Here is a 20,595-nt window from a genome sequence, read left to right as displayed (position 1 = left end):
TTTTTGTCGGTCATAGGGCTTGAACTCTGGGTCTGGGCGCTGTCCCTAAGCTCTTCAGCTCAAGGCGAGCTCTCTACCACTTGAGCCATAACACCACTTCCAGTTTTCTGGTGGTTTATTGGAGATAAGAGTCTCATGGACTTTCCTGCTCCGGCTGGCTTGGAACCATGATCCTCAGATCTCAGCCTCCTGTGTAGGTAGGATTACAGTCCTGAGTCATTGGTGCCCAGCTCTTCTCCCTTTTTATGATTACAAATTTATCTTTTTTTTTTTTTTTAACAATTTAACCATAGATTTGTTTTGCTCTGTTTTCTTTTTTCTTTTTTTGTGCCTGCTGATTTCCAGTACCTGGGGACGTGGCTCATTATATTTGTTTATTGTTTCTCATTTTTAGCACTTTTGTTGAATATTTACAGTGTTTTGTTTGGCTGTGTTTTGTTAATGTGAGGTGCTCAGTTTCCTTTTCTTTTTTATTGGTCAGAAGCTTTTGATACCTGAGGAAGACAGAGGCTTCTCCTGGGAGAATTTGTCTTTGTTCTTCCCATGAACATGAGTAGATTGCCATGGGATTAAAGTTTTCAAGGCCACCGGTATTGTGTAAATTTGATTGCAAACCTGAGTGATGACTATTTTTTATCATATATTATTGGAGAGTTGATCTTCTCTTCTATAGTTAGAAGTTCGAGCTTCTGATGAAAAAACTTCCTTGGCTAGTGGCTCATGTCTGTAATCCTAGCTACTGGGGAGATTGAGATCTGAGGATCACTGGCAAGAAAGACTTTTGAGACTCTTGCCTTCAACTAACTCCCCAAACCAGAAGCTCTCCTGGAGCAAAAAGCTCAGGGATAGCACCCAGGCTCTCCGTTCAAGCCCTAGGATCCGCACAAAAGAAAACCCCACAAAAATCCCCCAAACTACCTACCTTTCTTTTCTTCCTCTCTCTTCCCTCCCTCCCTTCCTCTCACACCCCTTCTGCCTTCCATCCTTTCTTCTCTCTTTCCTTCCCTTTTTTCAGGATAGAGAATACATATATGTAGCCATCATAAAGTATAATGTGAATTATGTGTGAAAGCCTGCAGCAAATCAGAGGAAAAATAATTCCCTGCCTGGATTTACGAAGTTTTTACAGAGACTGAAATGTATGAGGTATATTTTGGAAAATGAGTCCTTTCCATTTGGGAAACAAGGAACAAAATGAACAGAGGCACACAGCTTTTTCAAGGGTTTGAAATAAATCAAATCTGGATGCAATGTGGGAATTACAGTATGTTTTAATGAGATGGGGGATATAAGCTTATAAACAAGCTTTGGGAAGGGGCTTAAATATCTCGTTAAGGAATTTGTATTTAATATTTAGTCATTACGTTGTCAAATATCTTAGGGAAATGACTTGATGAGGTGTTTAAATAATTCACTGAATGAAAAATTGGAGGAAACCAAACAGCTCTCAAATGCCATCTGAATTAATATATATTCCATTCTTGTTTCTATGTGTGCACCTTCCTTTCTTCATTCCTTGGCAAAACTCTTCTATTAAGCTTTTTTCCCCTCTCAACACTGTTATATTTCATAGTATTTTTTCAGTCCCTTGTTTGCATATGAGCTTTGAATCCTTTTTGAAAAAATCCACTCCATTTCAACTTTTTACTTCCTTACTATAAGCTTACTATTTATATATATGGAATTTCATTTTTAATTCATTTACTTTGAAGAAATAATAACCCTTTTTGTCTGTGACCATTTTTTTCTCCCAATCCGGGGGCTTGAGCTGAGGGACCTGGGCTCTATCCCTGAGCTGCTTTTGCTAACCACTTGAGCCACAGCACCACTTCTGTCTTTTTTTCTTTATGTGGTTTTAAGGAATCAGATCCAGGGCTTCATGCATGCTAAGGCAAGCACTCTACCACTAAGCCACATTCCCAGCCCCACCATTTTGTTTTAACTTACATTTCTGGCTTTCCCCACATTTTATAAGACCTTGTTCTGTCTGTAGTTTACTCTGCTATAACTACTTTGTTTTTAGGGAGTTCTTAGAAACAGAATTATGTTTTTCATCCAAAGATTTAAAGGCTTTCTCAACCTGCATTCTCCCTTAACTTCTATCATGCATTTCTCCTTTTTTCAATGAAACTTTCTGGATTAGCCTGTATTTATTCTTAATTTTTCTTCCCACTTCCTCTTTAACCTAGTACATCCTACTTTTATGTCCTTATCATCTTACTGAGACTATGCAGTATTGAAACTCTACATTTATAGATAATCCAATTGCACAATTCAGTGGTGGTTTTTATTCTTCCATTCATTCACACATCATTGAGCACTTTATCCTGGGCTCCTGGAAGTGCTAGTGAGCAAAATAATCATTTATGTCTTAGCCAACCAGCCTGCCTACCAACTTACCTGCCTCTCTTCTTTCCTTTTGTCCTTCCTTCCTACTCTTCATCTCCTCCTCCCCTAATACTTGTGTGTTCTGTCTACAGGATTTCACTGTGTTGCTCAAGCTGCTCTTGACCTCCTGGATTCAAGTAATCCTCCCAGCTTAGCTAGTACCTTGAATAGCCAGGACTACAGACACAATCCAAAATAGTCATTTATGTCTTCATAGACTTACATTTTAGAGGGAAAAGTGGTGAAAAAATAAACTTAAAAAATGTGTTGCAGGGCAAGTTAGATGAGAGTTGAGGATAAATGTTACAGTATGAGGGGCTGGGAAGGTGGCTCAGTGGTAAGAGTGCTTGGCTTGCATGCATGAGGCCCTAGGTTGGATTCCTCAGCACCACATAAACAGAAAAAAGCCAGAAGTGGTGCTATGGCTCAAGTGGTAGAGCGCAAGCCTTGAGCTGAAGAGCTGAGGGACAGCGCCCAGACCCAGAGTTCAAGCCCCACGACTGGATCCCCCCCAAAAAAATGTTACAGTATGAATGAGTTGGTCAGGATGAAAGCTTCTTTAACAAAGCCATGAGTTGATTTCTAATACATTCTAAAGCTTTTGATAATCTTGAAAGTAGAGTGGTTACCCTAATATATAGGATACCTGGCATATAATGAAAGGGCATATGCTGCTAAAGAAGCACATGGTATTTTGCTGTTCTTTCAAGTATGGTCGATTTTGTTATGATGGACATAAGCATTTCTAAAGATATATAGAATTATATAATAAAAACCAGTTAGTATGGGGGAAAGGGTTGGGAAACACTCAGAAACTGTCTGTGGGACATGAAAAAAGATAGTAATGAAAAATGGTTAGAATGCTAGCCTTGAGCCGACGAGCTGAGGGATAGCGCTCAGGCCCAGAGTTCAGACCTCATGACCGACAAAAAAGAAAATGAAAAAATAAAAAGAAAGTGGTGGTATAGCTTTACATACATCGTTTATCCTTGAGAAAGATCTAAAATGTGCTTTGAGAATTGGGAGGTTTTCAGTGTGTTACTGTGAGGTAGAATAGGTAGTGTTAACTGAATGCATACACAGTAATTTGTAAGATGAGATTTGAATGGGTATGACTTGTAACACCCTGACCTGGTAGATGTTTGAAGTGTAGTTTGTCTTCACTTGCACCTGACTCAGATCGTTTGGGTACAGTGATTAGTTTTATTTATTATCTTAATGTTTTTTATTTGTTTTCCCCCTTTTGACAATATTCAAAAGTGAACTCATGGCCTAGTAATCTGCCATTTGAGTCATGCTTCCGGTTCTTTTTTTTTTTAGATACAACTTTATTCTTTGGCCTTTAAGCCTTAATCCTCCTACCCCTGCCCCTGCAGTAGTTGGGAATTGTAGGAGTATATCACCAGTTTGGTTTTGAGATACAATCTTGCTAACTTTTTGTTGGGTCTAGAACCATGATCCTTCTGTCTGTACCTTTTTTCTATTTTTTGGTCAAGACTGGTTGCTGTCCCTGAGTGTTTTTGCTCTAGGCCAGCAATCTACCACTTGGAGCTACAGTGCTACTTCTGGTTTTCTGGTGTTTAATTGGAGATAATAGTCTCAGGGACTTTCCTGTAAGCAATAGCTTTGAACTTCAGTCCTCAGCTCACAGCCTCCTGAATAGCTAGGATTACAGGCATGAGCCATGGCCACTCAGGTCTGTCTCTACCTCTTGAGTAGCCAGGATTTACATGTTACCACTATGCCTTCTTTTACTGTTTATTTTAGACAGCTCACATATGGGTAGATAAGCAATTGTCTTTCCCAAATTATCTCCCTCCCTTTTCTTCCTCCCTCCCTTTGTTTTATAGACCTGGGGATTATATTAGATCATGATTTGTATGATATAGGACAAAACAAACTAGGTAAATACTCTACCTCTAAGCTACATCCAAGCCCTCAAATTATTTTCTTTTATGTCATTCACATTGCAATAAATTCACATTTGCAAAATCGTTTTCTAGCACAACTCAAGTAGATGAGTTTCCTTCTGTTTGCTTTGTCTAGGGTGCATGATCAGTTCTTATTTTCTTTTTCTTTTTTTCCCTGGTTGTGGGGCTTGAACTCTGGGCCTGGGTGCAGTCCCTAAGCTCTTCAGCTCAAGGCTTAGCACTGTACCACTTGAGCCACAGCGCCACTTCCAGTTTTCTTGTGGTTTATTGGAGAGAAGAATCTCATGGACTTTCCTGCCCAGGCTGGCTTTGAACGGTGATCCTCAGATCTCAGCCTCCTGAGCAGCTAGGATTATAGGTGTGAGCCACCAGTGCCAGGCTGCATGATTAATTCTTGATTAGTTACTTCTCACTTTACTGAATAAACTGAATATTCTCTCACCAACAGACCCACATGAACCATCAAATTAGAAACTTTGGAACACTGACAGGTTTGGTATTATGAAAAGACAACTAGCCTTGCAACTTCAGTTGTTTATCCCGAAAGAATTTTGAGTTTTAATTTCATCTAACTTAAAGTGTCTGTTTCAAAACTAATGTACTATATTATAGAAATGAAAAGTTTGATACATTTTGTTAGAAATCTTAGCTAAGGCTAGAAATCTGGAGAAGTTGGTATTTAAACTGTTTTGTTTTATGCTTTCCTAGGTAAATGGAGGAAGATCAGCTCTATAAAACATAAAATTTCTAAATGTGGAATACATTGTAGCTTATCATAATCTATCTATATGGATATGTGGATCCTTATTAGTGAGCTTTGTTTTTTAAGCTTACTCAAATTCTATTTCTTGTTGTTTTTTAGTATTTTTAAATTTTTGGTATAAGGTCTCATTTTGTATCTGAGGCTGTTTAGCTAAGGCTGGCTTTAAACTAAGATCCTTCTACTTCAGACTCCCGAGTACTAAGATTACCAGCATGTATCACTCACCATGCCCATAATTCTATTCTTATTTTCTGCTCAGAAGCTATTTCATCAGAGTATTTTGTGGCTTTTTTTTTTTTTTGGATTGGTTGTTCCTTTTTTGGTATTGGGATTTGAATTTAGGGCTTTGTGTTCTTTTTCTTCAAGACTGGTGCTGTACCACTTGAGCCATACCTCTACTTCCGGCTTTTTGCTAGTTAGTTGGAGATAGCAGTCTTTGGATTTTTCTGTTCCACTTGCTTTGAACCTCTGTTCTCAGATCTCAGCCTCCTGAATAGCTAGGATTACAGGTGTGAACCATTAGTACCTGGCCAAGTAAAGTATAGCTTGCCAGTATAATTTGCCTCTTGAATAATTTTGTCTCATTACTTTTAGAATGAGATTGCAATGAGACATTTTGTCAGATTGTTATTCTCTTTAATGACAGTCATTCATGCTGGTTGAGAGATTGAGAAAATAAGACCTGGTACTGGTGCCCATTAAAGTAATTACTATTAAATATTAATTAGCATTAAATTATTTTAGATTAATTGTGGTTATCTTTTAAAGTATTCAAAAGATGCTATTTTATTTTGAAGGATTAGAAGATAAAGAACAAAATTTAACAAGAAGAATTAGTACCTCAGATATTCTATCTGAAAAGGTAAGATACTGATTTGTGGGATTGGATATCTCTGTAATGCTGATTCTTGTACTCTTGTCTGTTTTTGTTTTGTTTGCTTTGAGATACAATTTTGCTAGTCCTGGCTGATTTTGAGTTTGTCATCCTTCTATCTCAGCCTCCTGAGTACTGAGATTCAGGTTTGTGCCACTACTTTCAGATCATAGACTATTCTTGTCAAGTCATTGCTATCCCTTTGTACATAGACTTAAATTCTGGAGAGAGCTGGAGGTGTGGTTCAAGCAGTAGGGTACCTATCTAGGAAGCTTAAAGCCCTGAATTCAAACCCTAGCACACCCCCCAAAAAATGAGAAAAAAATTCTAGAGAGATGTCACAGTTTCTTTTCATTAAGTTCTGCAGATTCTAAGAAACTGAAAACAGTCATATCCATAGATCTTTTTGTTTATGGTTTTGAAACTTAATTTTGATCCAGAGATTCCCCCCCCCTTTTTTTTTTGGTGTGTTATTCTATGTGGAAATGTTTTGGAGTTAGACATTTACCTGGCTTCAGATTTTAGCTCCTCCTCTTGAATGACATGTTAGCTGAGTAAGCAGTTTAGTGTTTGTGTCTATTTCTTTTCTACAAAATTAGTTCAATGTCATGTATTCCTTGGGTTGTTGGGAGACTGTCACAGAAAAAAGTACAGAAACATCAACACTGTTTACCATATAGTAGGCAATAACTAAGTCTTTTTCATTATTTTAGAGGTCTGAAATAGTTGTAATTTCTTCTAATGAGATTTCAGTTTATTAAGAGTAAGTTGAAATGGTTTAAAGAGCCTAGGAACTTTAGGATAGTCCTGAATTTTGGAATGATAACATGGCAGATGCAAACTCACAAACATATTTTCAAATATTCTCACAACCATATGAAATAAGTTGACATGTTTTGAAGATGAAGTAAGGTTCGTTGGTGTTGATTAAATTACTTGCTTAAAGTTACATAGGAATTGGGTATCAGAGCAAGAATATCAGTATTCTTGGTGTTCATTCATGTACCTGCTTCTGTTTAGCATATTATAGTTGTGAGACAGCATCAGTGATTTCTTCTTTTCATTCTAAAAGGGGTTGCAAAAAGTAAAAAAAATCTCAATGGAGAAGTGCTGATAACTTTTTAAGTTAAACTTTAGGTCAATATTTTCTAGTGGATTTTTATACAATTGATGGAAGGATTCTGTTGCTACACTGTACACTGTGTGTCACATGTGGCTTTTAAGGACTTAAAATATGATTGAGGAAATACTGTCCAAGGGATACAAAGTTACACTTAATGTAGGAATAAGAAGCTCTGATAAACCTTGTAATTTGGGTGATTATCCAAAATAGTGATGTGATGTATGTTTCAGAAACAAGAAAGAGTAGATTTTGAATGTTTTCATCATAACAAATAATAAATAAGATATTTCAATCTTACTTAAATATTATATGATGTATACATGCATTGAAATATTACATCCATGGGATTTCATCAATATGTGCAATACTTAATGTATTAGTTAAAAACTATACTTAAGGCCAGTTGGCTCAAGCCTTTCATCCTAGCTACTTGGGAGGTAGAAGCTGAGGGATAGAATAATTGGAAGTCAGTTTAGGCAAAAAGAAATTCATGAGACCCATCTGAGTCAGGAGCTGGAGATCTGGTGGCAAACCCTGTTATTCCAGTTACCAGAGGTAGTGCTGTGGCTGGTGCAGTGCATGGGCATGTCACCTTGTGACTTGGGGATGAATGCAACCTAGGCTGGCTTAGGCATAAAAATGAAACCTTGGGGGCTGTGAATGTAGCTTAGTGGTAGAGTGCTTGCCTAGCATACATGAAGCCACATACACAGAAAAAGCCAGAAGTGGTGTTGTGACTCAAGTTGTGGAGTGCTAGTCTTGAGCAAATTTGTTCAGGGATAGTGCTCAGACCCGGATTCAAGCCCTAGGACGGGCAAAAAAGAAAAAAATGAAACCCGAGCATGGCTCAAATGGTAGATTGCTTGCTTAGCAAGCTTGAGCCCCTCAGTTCAATCTCAAACACTGCTCAAACAAAAATTAAGCAGTACGAGAAGATTAGGAAACTTGGAAAGACTTCTTTAAAAACATCTACTTTTGCCAGAGCCGGTGGCTCACGCCTGTAATCCTAGCTACTCAGGAAGCTGAGATCTGAGGATCAGGGTTCAAAGCCAGCCCGGGCAAGAAAGTCCGTGAAACTGTTATCTCCAATAAACCACCAGAAAACTGGAAGTGGCACTGTACCTCAAGTGGTAGAGCACTAGCCTTGAGCTGAAGAGTTGAGGGACAGTGCTCAGTTCCAGAGTTCAAGCCCCATGACCGACCAAAAAAAAAAAATCTGCTTTTGACATCATTCTATTCTTAATTTTTCTGAGCAAAAGTCTGTGTTCAAAAATGTTCAAAGTAATTATAGCTTTTAAAATATTCAATTATAGGGGCTCAGAAGGTAGCTCAGTGGTAGAGTGCTTACCTTGTATGCATGAGGTCCTGGGCACCACATAAGCAGAAAAAGCCGGAAATGGTGCTGTGGCTCAAGTGATAGAGCGCTAGCCTTGACCTGAAGAGCTGAGGGACAGTGTCCAGGCCCAGAGTTCAGGTCCCATGACCAACCAAAAAAACAAAAATTCAGATATAGACAAGTTTGCATAAAGTTTTTTCCTTTGGTGGTGATTTTAAAAAAAAAGTACGTATTTTAAGATATATATATATATATATATATATATATATATATATATATATCTTAAAATACGTACTTTTATATATATATATATGTGAATATATATTTACAAAATCTTGCAGTGTTGATATTCAATATATCTTTTATGAGTCTAAAGAATCACATTATTATGGAACCACTTCATGCTTCATTTCTTACTTAGGGTTTTGCTTTATTTGCAATTGCTCCTGACAGAATTATACTTTCAAATTTGGGTAGCCTTGTTAAATACTTATGGCCAAACTCTCCTGTTTTGCATCATCTGGATTATTTGTTCTTCCTGATCTACTTCCATTTATTGATGTTCTATGTTGTAGGTTAAATTATTCTTGAGTTGTGGGAAGTAATTTGTTTCCTTATTTTGCCCATAATTGTCATTTAAGCATTTGTCTTTAAGTACTAATCTTTTAAAAGAGCTCAATTGGTGAAATGTTTAAAAAGTAACTTCCTTATATTTGTTTTAAAGAAACTTGGTGAAGAAGAAGAGGAACTATCTGAATTACAGCTTCGTCTTTTGGCTCTTCAGTCAGCCAGTAAAAAATGGCAACAGAAAGAGCAGCAGGTGATGAAAGAAAGCAAGGAAAAGTTGACTAAGACAAAAACTGTACAGCAAAAAGTTAAAACCAGTACAAAAACACATTCGGCCAAAAAAGTTAGCACTGCAGGTATTATTTGTGTTACATTCTTTTAACTGAAATTCATATATATCCATAGTTTCTAGATTTTAATTCAGAAAGTTTTGAGTTTGAGAAATTGTAGGACTCTAAAATAGATTAGGAGTATGTAAATAACTTAGGAACCAACTGTGTATATATGAGCCAATGATAATAAAACAATTTTATTTGGTCGGTTGTGGGACTTGAACTCTGGGCCTGGGCACTGCCCCTGAGCTCTTCAGCTCAAGGCAAGTAAGTGCTCTGCCACTTGAACCACAGCATCACTTCTGGTTTTTTGGTGGTTCATTAGAGATAAGAGTCTCATTGGACTTTCCTGCCAAGGTTGGCTTTGAACTGCAATCCTCATATCTCAGCCTCCTGAGTAGCTAGGATTACAAGTGTGAGTCATTGGTGCTCCGCACAAAATGTTCTTTTGTTACCTATAAGACTAACTCAGGTCAGGTGCTGGTGGCTCATCCTGCAATGCTAACTGCTCAGGAGACCGAGATCTGAGAGGATCACAGTGTGAAGCCAGCCTGAGCAGGAAAGTCTGTGAGGCTCTTAACTCCAGTTAACCACCAGAAAACTGGAACTGGTGAAATGGCTCAACAAAATCCCCAAGTTCAAGCCCCAAGACCAATCAATAAAAGGAAAAAAACCAACAGCGAAGTAGGTGCTAGTCTTTTTATATTTTATTTTTCTTTTTGCTTATTTTTTTCAGGTAGTAGCATTTGAATTTAGGTCCTTCAGCGTGCTGGAAAGGCACTCTTCTGCGTGAGCCACACTTTCAACCTTCTTTCTGTTTTTATGTAAAGCTAAACAGGCTTTGAGAAAGCAGCAAACAAAGGCATGGAAGAAACTACAGCAACAAAAAGAACAAGAAAGACAGAAAGAAGATGATCAGCGGAAACAAGCTGAAGAAGAAGAGCGAAGGAAAAGAGAAGAAGAAATAAGAAAAATTCGAGACCTTTCAAATCAGGAGGAGCAGTACAATCGATTCATGAAATTGGTTGGTGGCGGAAAGAGGAGATCAAGAAGTAAAGTAAGGAATGTGAAAATATAAAATCAGAACATTATTTAAATTAAGTGCCCTTATAGTCTTAGTTTATAGATTTAATCAAGTAGGAAACACTACAAATAGCTTACACTTGATAGAACTTAGTACATAATTTTTAAATAGTAAAGAAGTTGAGAATAAGAGTAAGAAGTTGAGAATGAATCTTTGTAATCACATACTAGAAATAGGAGAAATTAAAAAGGAAGATAAAATTTTGGTTAACAATAGGTTTTGATCATTTGTTTACAAGAAAGTAGGAGTACTAAGTCCTTACTAGAGCAAGGACTGACTCAGATGGCTATGTGTTAAATATAGGGGCAGAATAGCTTTAGTTTTTACTGTTCTTACTGTGGAAGGAGAAATGTGTCAGGATTTATGTAATGGACTGTTTTAAAGTATGTTAAATCATCATATTGTAATGACTAGAGCATCTGACCATTTTGTATTTAGTCATCAAATATTTGTGGAGTATGTGTATAATTCATTGATAATGACTGAGTAAGCTGTTACCTTTTAAGAATAGTATTAAAATTAAACTAGAGATTTAATATTGACCTACAATAATTAGTGATGTTGCTTTTTTGGCATTTTGAACTTTTACAATTATGAATGCAGTGATGAAGAATGGAGGGATAGTAAAGAGTAAACTTCTTTAATTGGTAGGAATCAGGAGTTAAGGTCAAGGAATACTGTTAATATTCTTTTTTTTTTTTTAATTAAAACAAATTTTGTGCCAATCTTGGGGCTGGAACTCAAGTCCTTGGTGCTGTCCCTGAACTTATTTGATCAAGGCTAGTGCTCTACCACTTGAACTACAGCTTCACTTCTTACTTTGTGTGTGCATGTGTGTGAGTGTGTACGTGTGTTCTCTCTCTCTCTTAATTGGGAGTTAAATAGTCTCACAGACTTTTCTGCTTGGGTCAGCTTTGCTCTGCAATCCTCAGATCTCAGCCTCCTGAGTAGCTAGAATTATAGGCATGAGCCACCAGTGTTAGGTGTAAATATTCTTTTATCTTTTCATGTGTATGGGTGTGATTCTAGGGTTTAATTTTGCCTTGTGCTTGATAGGCAGATGCTTTTGTCACCTGAGCTTCACTTCCAGGCCTCCTAATCTTGACATAAAACTAGTATTTTTTCCTCTAATTTTACACAGAAGCCATAAGTGTTCAAGAGCTTGTAATTGTATTTTATATAGGGATAGCTAATTATTTAGTAGCTCAGCTAACTAGGAATTTCATCTATATAGATGCTGCTTGCTAGATTCTATTCTATCTGGTGCTGACTTTATAAAATGCCCACCACAATGTATTTGGTCATGTCAGTTGAATTTCCCAAATCTGATGTGACAAGGTGAATGTATCTAAATCATCCTGGTTTTTTTTTGTACTTGTTCCCTAGAAGATAATTATCAGTTCTTTGATGATTTATAGCCTAAGAATAGTGTAAGATAGAAAATACTTTGAAACTAAGAAAAACATGTTGTATACTTAGTCTTCAGATCCTGACCTGAGGCGATCCTTAGATAAGCAACCTACTGATAGTGGAGGAGGCATTTATCAATATGATAACTATGAAGAAGTTGCTATGGATACAGATAGTGAAACCAATTCTCCAGGTATGAGCCAAAACCTGAAACATTTATGTTTTCACAATTACTAGAGAAGAAATGTATAATGAAGGTGAGATTTTTCTGATGAATTCTATAACCACATTTGAAGTTGTAAATAATTAGCAAACCCCAGATATTCATAAGTTTTATTTCCAAGTATTTTTAGTCTTTAAATAACAAAACATTGTTTAAACTGTTTATTTGTTCTAAAAACATGAAGATTATGGGAATGATAACTCTTGATCTTTAGCCAAAATTCTTTGTGTTAGTTAAAAAAAAATCTCTTTTGCTTTTAGGATCTGGAGATGGAGAGTGATGATACTAGGGATATCTCAGGAAAGGCTTCCTAGAATTGGTTAGGGTTCTACCTCAATTAGCTTGTATAGTTTAGAATGTTTTCTTGATTTGAGGGCCAGAGGCTGGGCTTTTGTTGATGTTCTGAGGTGATTGAGTCTTACAGATCTAGTCACTCCCTAATTCAAAACATGTTAGTCTATGGCAGATAACAATTCAGAATTCTAGGAATTGCTGTTCTTGAAAGGTCATATGATCAGTATATTTCTCCCTGTTGTCACATTGTGAGACCAAATAAAAACTTAGAATCCAGGGCTGGGAAGTTGGCTCAGTGGTAGAGTTCTTTCCTGGCATGCATGAGGCCCTGGGTTCAATTCCTCAGCACCACATAAGCAGAAAAAAGCCGGATGTGGCACTGTGGCTCAAGTGGTAGGGTGCTAGCCTTGAGCTGAAGAGCTGAGGGATAGCACCCAGGCCCAGAGTTCAGTCCCCATGACTGACAAAAAAACAGAAAAACATTAGAATCCCTACTTTTTGATAAGTTAGCAGACAGAAGGCAAAACAAAAAAAGATTTGGGCAATATTTACTAGTAGTACTCATTTTTAGATCATTTTTTAGCTAGTGTTTGAAAAATCTTTCATTTATTTTCATAATTTAACTCTTTTTGGTCAGTCTTTAATTTTCTTATTCTCAGTGTCTTGGAGATAATTCATTGTAATTTTGGGTTGACAATACTATTAATATTCTGTTTCCATAAGAATGATTGATTTTTGCTTTTTAAATAATTTTGTGAAAATTTATGTTATAAACACAGTCAACCTTGTCAGATTTTAATTCTTCCCATATAATTATGTAAGTCTATAATTACATAAGTAATGTTTTCTTTTCCTTTTTTTTTTTTTTTGTCGGTCATGGGGCTTGAACTCTGGGCCTGGGCACTGTCCCTCAGCTCTTCAGCTCAAGGCGAGCGCTCTACCACCTGAGCTACAGCACCACTTCCGGTTTTCTGGTGGTTTATTGGAGATCAGAGTCTCAGGGTCTTTCTTGCCCGGGCTGGCTTTGAACCATGATCCTCAGATCTCAGCCTCCTGAGTAGCTAGGATTACAGGCGTGAGCCACCAGCGCCCGGCTCTTCCTTTTTTTTTTTTTTTTAAGACAGTGTTTCCCTATGTTTCCTAGGCTGACTTTGAACTCAAGCTGTCACTCAGGCTGACCTTATATTCCCTATGTAGTCCAGAGTGGTCTGAACCATTGATTCACCCCCTCTTGCTTCCTGAGTTCTATAATTACAGGTGTTCGCCACTGTGCCCAGATGATATTTATATTTTTAAGAAGTAAAACTCTTTTTAAGATCAGTAACCATTCAGATTGGAGCCTCAGGTCATCTATATATAAGGCAATATCTGTATTGACTTTTTGAAGTAACTAAGAAAAAGATTAGTCTAAAGCATGAAAAACTATACTTTTTTGGCTAAGTTAGTGCTTATTCCTAGTGCTTTTTTCACCCCTCCCCTCAATATTATTTGAACTGTAGGCATTACACTTCCTAAGCAGGGACCCTACCATTGAGTCTCACCTCTAGCTCTGCTTGCTTCCTCAAATCAGTTGCCTCCCTCCCCTCCCATTCTCATTCCCTCCATTAGTCACTTATTCTTCTCTCATTCCCTCCCTCCCGCTGGTCTGCCCTCCTTCCTTCCTTCCTTCCCTCCTTCCCTCCTTCCCTCCTTCCCTCCTTCCCTCCTTCCTTCCTTCCTTCCTTCCTTTCTTCCTTCTTTCCTTCCTTCCTTCCTTCCTTCCTTCCTTCCTTCTCTCCTTCCCTCCTTCCTTCCTTCCTTCCTTCCTTCCTTCCATCCTTCCCTCCTTTTCTTTCTCTTCTTTTTCTCCCTTTTCTTCTTTTTAATGGTACTGAAGATTAAATGCAAAGTTTCAGGAACACAGTCAGCCACTTTACCATTTATTGGTGCCAAACCAGCAGCCCATTTGTTTTGTGTTTTGTTTTTGAGATAGTTTGCCAGCTTTGTTCATGCTGGCCTTAGAGTTATATATATTTGCTTCTACCTCCTTAGCTGGGATTATACTCATATGATACCATATCCAGCTTCTGTTTCTTTCTATACAAGATGAAATCCATACTACTTGCTTGTTTGTTTTCTGCTAGGACACTAGGGCAAAAATTTCTGTTTTATTACTTCTTTAAAAGTATATTTATTAGGGAAAAAATAGCATGCTTTAAGCATTTCTTGCCCTGTGAGGGGTTTTTATTTGAGAAAAGGTCTCACCATGTAGTATAGACTAGCCACTAACTTTTGAGCCTCCTGTCTCAATCTGGATTATAGGCATATGTCTCTGAACCTGGTGGAAGGTAGAGTTTGAAGGAACAAAATGTCAGCTTAAATTTACTTTATGATGACTTAATTTTATATAGGTAGAGAAGGACACATGGGAGTTTAAGAGTTTATGGGATTAAAAAAATCTAATTCTGAAAAAAAATCTAATTCTCACTCTACCTACTCCACCTAGATTTGTTGTGTTTCTTCAAATACATCATGCAATCACTATGTTCCTAGTAAAATACTTATGTTCTTAAACACTTACCAAAAACAATTTTTTTACAGCACCTTCCCCAGTGCAACCACCGTTCTTCTCTGAATGTTCACTGGGATATTTTTCTTCAGCATCATCTATATCTTTGCCTCCACCACCTCAGGTTTCTGTAAGTTAGAATGATATGATTTCTCATATATTGTGTTACCCTGTGTCTTTTTCAGTTTGTTTTTGAAAATCTGGCATGAATAATTGAGATTTAACAGTTAACAATAAATCAGAACTACTTAGAACAGTGGGACCTATCAGCTGCGCTGGACATTCTCAATGGCAACGATGGGAGGGAAGGAATGAGAGGGATAGAGAGAATAGCTAACACTAAGCAAAAGGAAAAAAAATGTACATATCACCCCATGTGGAAGAAATACTATTGTCAAAGCTCATAGAATTCACAAACTTTATAGACTACAATAAAGACAATTTTTCCCATGAATATTAGAATGTGTTTGTGACTTTTAAGTATCACTATCTCACAATACTATGAAATTTGTGAAATATATGTAATCACTTAATCACAATAAAAAAAAACTACTTAATAGAAGAAATTGCTAGAAGTATGTTATAAACAGCTGATTATTTACTGCTAAGATACTCATTTGGTAGAATTTTTTTCCCCTAGTCCTGGGGCTTGAACTCTGGGCCTGGGTACTGTCCCTGAGCTTCTTTGTTCAAGGCTAATGCTCTACCACTTGTGCCACAGTGCCATTTGGGGCCTTTTCTGAGTAGTTTGCTGGCAATAAGAGTCACATGTCCTGCCTGAACTGGCTTTGAACTGCAATCCTTAGATCTCAGCCTCCTGAGTAGTTAGGATTACAGGTATGAGCTACAGGGGAACAGCTCATTTGGTAGAACTTTTATAGTTGAGTTTTGTGTGTGTGTGTATGTATGTTTTTACTGTTTTGGATTTATCTTTTTTAATTTGAGATTTAAGTACAAAAAGATGCATATAAAACTTCCCTTTTTCCTCTTTCGATAAATATACTTATTTTTAACTTAAAATCTAGCTAAAAGAAAACATTGCCTGGAGAAATTAACTAATTTCATTTTCTCTATCTCCCATGTAAAAGACATATCAAATCTAATTTTTTTTTAAAGGAAAAAAGTAGGGATTCACAAAGTAGAAGTTCTGAAATCACTACTAGAGAACCTAGAGAAGATCATACGAAATGTTTCTAAGTAAGGAAAAGGGAGCCTTTCTATTTATTTATTTTTTATTTTTTTTGGTCGGTCATGGGGCTTGAACTCTGGGCTTGGGGTCCCTGTGCTCTTCAGCTCCAGGTGAGTGTTCTAACACTTGAGCAACAGTGCCACTTCTGGTTTTCTAGTGGTTTATTGGAGATAAGAGTCTGACAGACTTTCCTTCCCAGGCTGGCTTTGAATCGGAATCCTCAGATCCTAGCCTCCAGTGTAGCTAGGATTACAGGCGTGAGCCACCGGCGCCCAGCTACCTTTCTATTTAATATTTCCTAGGTAGATGCTCTAGTCTTCATAGTCAGCTTATAGGAAGGGGGAATATTAGAGCAGAGAGTGAAGGAGAAAATGATAGGTTTTCTTTATTTCTTTTGGAAAATGAGCACTGAAATAGCTAAAATGCCAAGGAAAATTCTGGAAAACAAAACTTTTTGGAGAGCAAACACATATCCTAACTCAAAAGATTTGTGTAAAGTTGGTTTCCTTTAGAGATAATCTCCAAGAAGTCATTTTGTGAGGATTTAAGATAGTAGTGGCTTTCTACTTTACATTTAGGATATTCTAGAACTATTTCAGCATCTCCTTAGATGTTTATTTTAATAATTTGAATCTATAAATCAATCTAAAATTCCTTCATATTGAAGGAATGACCATAGAATTTGTTTCTTTTAGAATGTTAAATGTACATAAGAACAGGAGCACCCAAGTTTTTGTAACTATCTTGAAGTTCATAAATTTTAAAGTTTTTTTTTCTCTTCCAAAAGTAACATTTCATAGTTAAATACTGAATTCTAGGTTAATTTTGATGTATTCTTAGTTCAGTACACTTACAAGTAGAATAACAATCTAAAGTTTACTTTTCTCTAATTTAGCATTGTTTCAGAGATAAACATTTGGAGTTGAAAAATTTACATTTTTTAATTATTATTTCTTTTTTAAATATAGTCGATACCACCTTTGAGCCAACCTTATGTGGAAGGCTTATGTAGTTCTCTAGATCCTCTACCTCCTCTACCACCTTTGCCACCCCTCCCACCTGAAGATCCAGAACAGCCTCCAAAACCACCTTTTGCAGATGAAGAAGAGGAAGAAGAAATGCTTCTTCGAGAAGAACTACTTAAATCTCTAGCAAGTAAAAGAGCTTTTAAGCCAGAGGTAATTTAGGTGCATGGCCCTCTAGGTGGTGCTCTTGAGCTGTTTTAGGCTACTATAAGCTGTGTATTTGGGATGTATTGATCATTTCAGCAAATTAAGGCTAAGTCTAAAATGGATTTGCTCAAGATTTTAAAAAAATGACAAAATTTCATTTGAAAATGGTTTATATCTATCTTTTCTTTATTTAGGAAACATCCAGTAATAGTGACCCACCTTCACCTCCGGTTCTGAACAGTTCACAGCCTGTGCCAAGAAGCAATCTATCCATAGTCAGTATTAATACAGTATCTCAACCTCGGATACAGAATCCAAAGTTTCACAGAGGACCTCGTCTTCCACGAACTGTGATCTCGGTAAAAACAAATACAAAATTTAGTACTCTTGTATTTTAAAAGCTTATGGAAGATTTTTGTGAAGTATTGCTGTTTTGTTCTGCACCTTGAAGTTTGTGTAAACAGATACCTTTATATAGAAATAAAAATGTAGAAGTTTATTAAGAAAAGCAGTATCTTCACTTGAAAACTGGTAGAATTTGGCAGTAGTGTTTGGAGAAATTTTCTTCCCATTTTCTTAGCTTTTTTTTTTTAAACAGGAATTGGTCCATTCAGATTTGCTATTTTTCTGGTCAATATTAACAAATGTTATATTTTTTATTTCTCTCGTTTTATAGCTTGTTCGTACTTTCAACCATTGACTATACTATAGTAGAAGAATTGGTGGTGTTTATTGAAGAGTTTAGAGTAATAACTTATGGTTTAAAGAAAAATAGAGCAGAGTCAAGTTGAAATCTTATCTTTGTTAGATAAACTAACAGACTATTTATACATGGTGGTGTAACCATAAAAACTGCAATGTTTTAAAGTTTTGTTGATTATTATGTAGAATTACTCGGGCTAGTTTTTCTGCAGTATATAAAGTTAATATCAATTTATTCATATGAAGATGAAGTGAAATTAATGAGGAAGGTGATCATGGTAATATCTGGAAAGATTTTAAGGATCTAGAATGCGCTTCTATGTTTGTTTGTAATCTATACCGGCATACTGGGACATAATAAGAACATAACTTGCCTAAGGGCACATACCTAATTGTTGTAGAACCATGAAAAGAATAGGCATATTGTCTATTTTGTTACCTTTACTAACAAACATATTCTTCTTATAGCTTCCAAAACATAAATCAGTTGTTGTAACACTAAATGATTCAGATGACAGTGAATCCGATGGAGAGGCTTCCAAGTCTACAAATAGTGTTTTTGGTGGATTAGAGTCCATGATTAAAGAAGCAAGACGGACTGCTGAGGTAATTTCCATAATGAAAGTGACCTGTTGACAATCATTAAAGTTTATTTTTTTTCCTGAGAAGTAGATACTAGAGTTAGTAGGTTGTTTTTCTTTGTAAGACAGGGTCTCATTTTATAGTCCAGGCTTTATCTTCCACCTCCAAGGTGCTGGGATTTCAGACTGTACCAACACTAACATCACACCTAATTGAATTAGAGACCTTTTTTTTTTTTTTTTTGACGGTCGTGGGGGCTGAACTCTGGGCCTGGGCACTGTCCCTCAGCTCTTTAGCTCATGGCCAGCACTCTACCACTTGAGCCACAGCGCCACTTCCGTCTTTTTTCTGGATATGTGGTGCTGAGCAATTGAACCCAGGGCCTCATGCATGCAAGGCAAGCACTCTACCACTGAGCCCACTTCCCACTTTTTAAAATTATTATTGTTGCTATTATTAAGTAGTTGTTACAATTCCATAAGTCAGATTATGTGTATAAAGCTTTTTGGTCAGTATCACCTCTTTCCTTGTTTTCCCCTTCCCTCTTCTCCCCCATCTTTGTCCTCAGCTTACATAGCTTTTTTTTTTTTTTTAACAGTGTTTGTTGATTATAACGTCTATGTTTGCTCACCCTTCCTCTATTTGAGTTAGACTTTTATAATAGAGATTTGTGGGGGAAAATTTAGTACTATATGCAATGAAGTATGTATACATTTAGATGCATTTTTTACTATTAGAAATTCCCTTTTATGTGTTTTCAAGTAACTAGTGTCTTCAGAATAATAAAATGGATGACTTTATTCTCCTGTGTATAAGTTATGTAGACGTAGGTAGGATTGTTTGGAACTGTATTATGTTTAAAAAGTTTTTATTAAGGCATAAGGTTTAAGTACAAATATATATCTTTTGTGTAGTTATTGTTTAGATTATTTATTTTAGTGATTTTTAAACAATATGTCTTGACTATTCAGTGAATTATATAATTAATTAGGTAGCTAATAGCCAGTCTTGTTATAAGAAAAATAGGAATGGTGAAGTTACTCAATTATTAGTATACATTGGATCATAATTTAAAATAAAAATCCTAGTGTTGACTTTTTAAAACTGTTAATCTGGTTACTTTCAAATATTTTTTAGCAAGCTTCAAAACCCAAAGTACCTCCAAAATCTGAAAAAGAAAATGATCCCTTGCGTACACCTGAAGCGTTACCTGAAGAAAAGAAGATTGAATATAGATTATTAAAGGAAGAGATTGCCAAGTAAGTGACATTTAATGTAATTTACTTTAGAGATAGGTGTTTTTACCAGACATTGTTTTGTCTATATAAAAGTAATTATCATTAGTGGATGAGTGAATGGTGGTAATTTTATCCTAGATAAAGAATTCATGCTTTTATAACGCACCTCAGAGGAGGAGCCCTCACATAGAATGTTAATCTCTGTGGACTACAGTGGGCACTGATACAGAGAACTAGCTTGGGATAAAATAAAAGCACTTAAGAACTGGACTGTCAGCTTTTCTAACTAGCTTAGTTATATCAGTTATTGCTCTAGTCAATATGGTTAATATATTTTATAAAATAGAATATATGGAGAAAACTGTTTCAATTATTCTTTGTTGTAATGCATCTATCTTTTATTTTAGTCGTGAGAAACAACGTTTGGTTAAATCAGATCAGCTGAAGACAAATTCATCATCCCCAGCAAACTCTGATGTGGAACTTGATGGGATTGGCAGAATAGCAATGGTTACTAAGCAGGTTGCAGATGCTGAAGCGAAACTTAAAAAACACAGGTAGCTTCATCTGATTAAATATGTCCTGTATCTAATTGTTCCTATATTAGGATATATTTTATTAATATATACAAATAATACAAGTTCATACACTGGATAGAACTATAGCAAGCTTTCATTTTGTTGGATTATACATTTTTATGAAGTAGTAGAATTAATGTTTTAAGTAAAAATATCAAGCCTTCAAAATGCAAATAAAGACAACCCTGAGATACCACCTTACCCCAGTCAGAATGTCCCACATCCACAAATCAGCCAACGACAAATGCTGGAGGGGATGTG

The 20,595-nt window shown here is 36.4% G+C and overlaps 1 protein-coding gene across 1 annotated transcript in view; it reads left to right on the top strand.

The window, feature by feature from the left end:
- Positions 1–20,595, top strand: part of Zfc3h1 (zinc finger, C3H1-type containing) — a 59,981-nt gene that overhangs the window by 10,548 nt on the left and 28,838 nt on the right. The window contains exons 4-13 of the mRNA XM_013018670.1: positions 5,880–5,944; positions 9,140–9,338; positions 10,145–10,371; positions 11,878–12,001; positions 14,906–15,003; positions 17,031–17,240; positions 17,429–17,593; positions 18,405–18,542; positions 19,656–19,777; positions 20,164–20,313. Of these exons, the coding sequence (XP_012874124.1) occupies positions 5,880–5,944; positions 9,140–9,338; positions 10,145–10,371; positions 11,878–12,001; positions 14,906–15,003; positions 17,031–17,240; positions 17,429–17,593; positions 18,405–18,542; positions 19,656–19,777; positions 20,164–20,313 (1,498 nt within the window). The remainder of the gene's footprint in view (positions 1–5,879; positions 5,945–9,139; positions 9,339–10,144; positions 10,372–11,877; positions 12,002–14,905; positions 15,004–17,030; positions 17,241–17,428; positions 17,594–18,404; positions 18,543–19,655; positions 19,778–20,163; positions 20,314–20,595) is intronic.

The sequence above is a fragment of the Dipodomys ordii genome, unplaced genomic scaffold, assembly GCF_000151885.1.
Source record: "Dipodomys ordii isolate 6190 unplaced genomic scaffold, Dord_2.0 Scaffold3, whole genome shotgun sequence".
Lineage (NCBI taxonomy): Eukaryota > Metazoa > Chordata > Mammalia > Rodentia > Heteromyidae > Dipodomys > Dipodomys ordii.
This window is presented reverse-complemented; position numbering and strand designations above follow the sequence as displayed.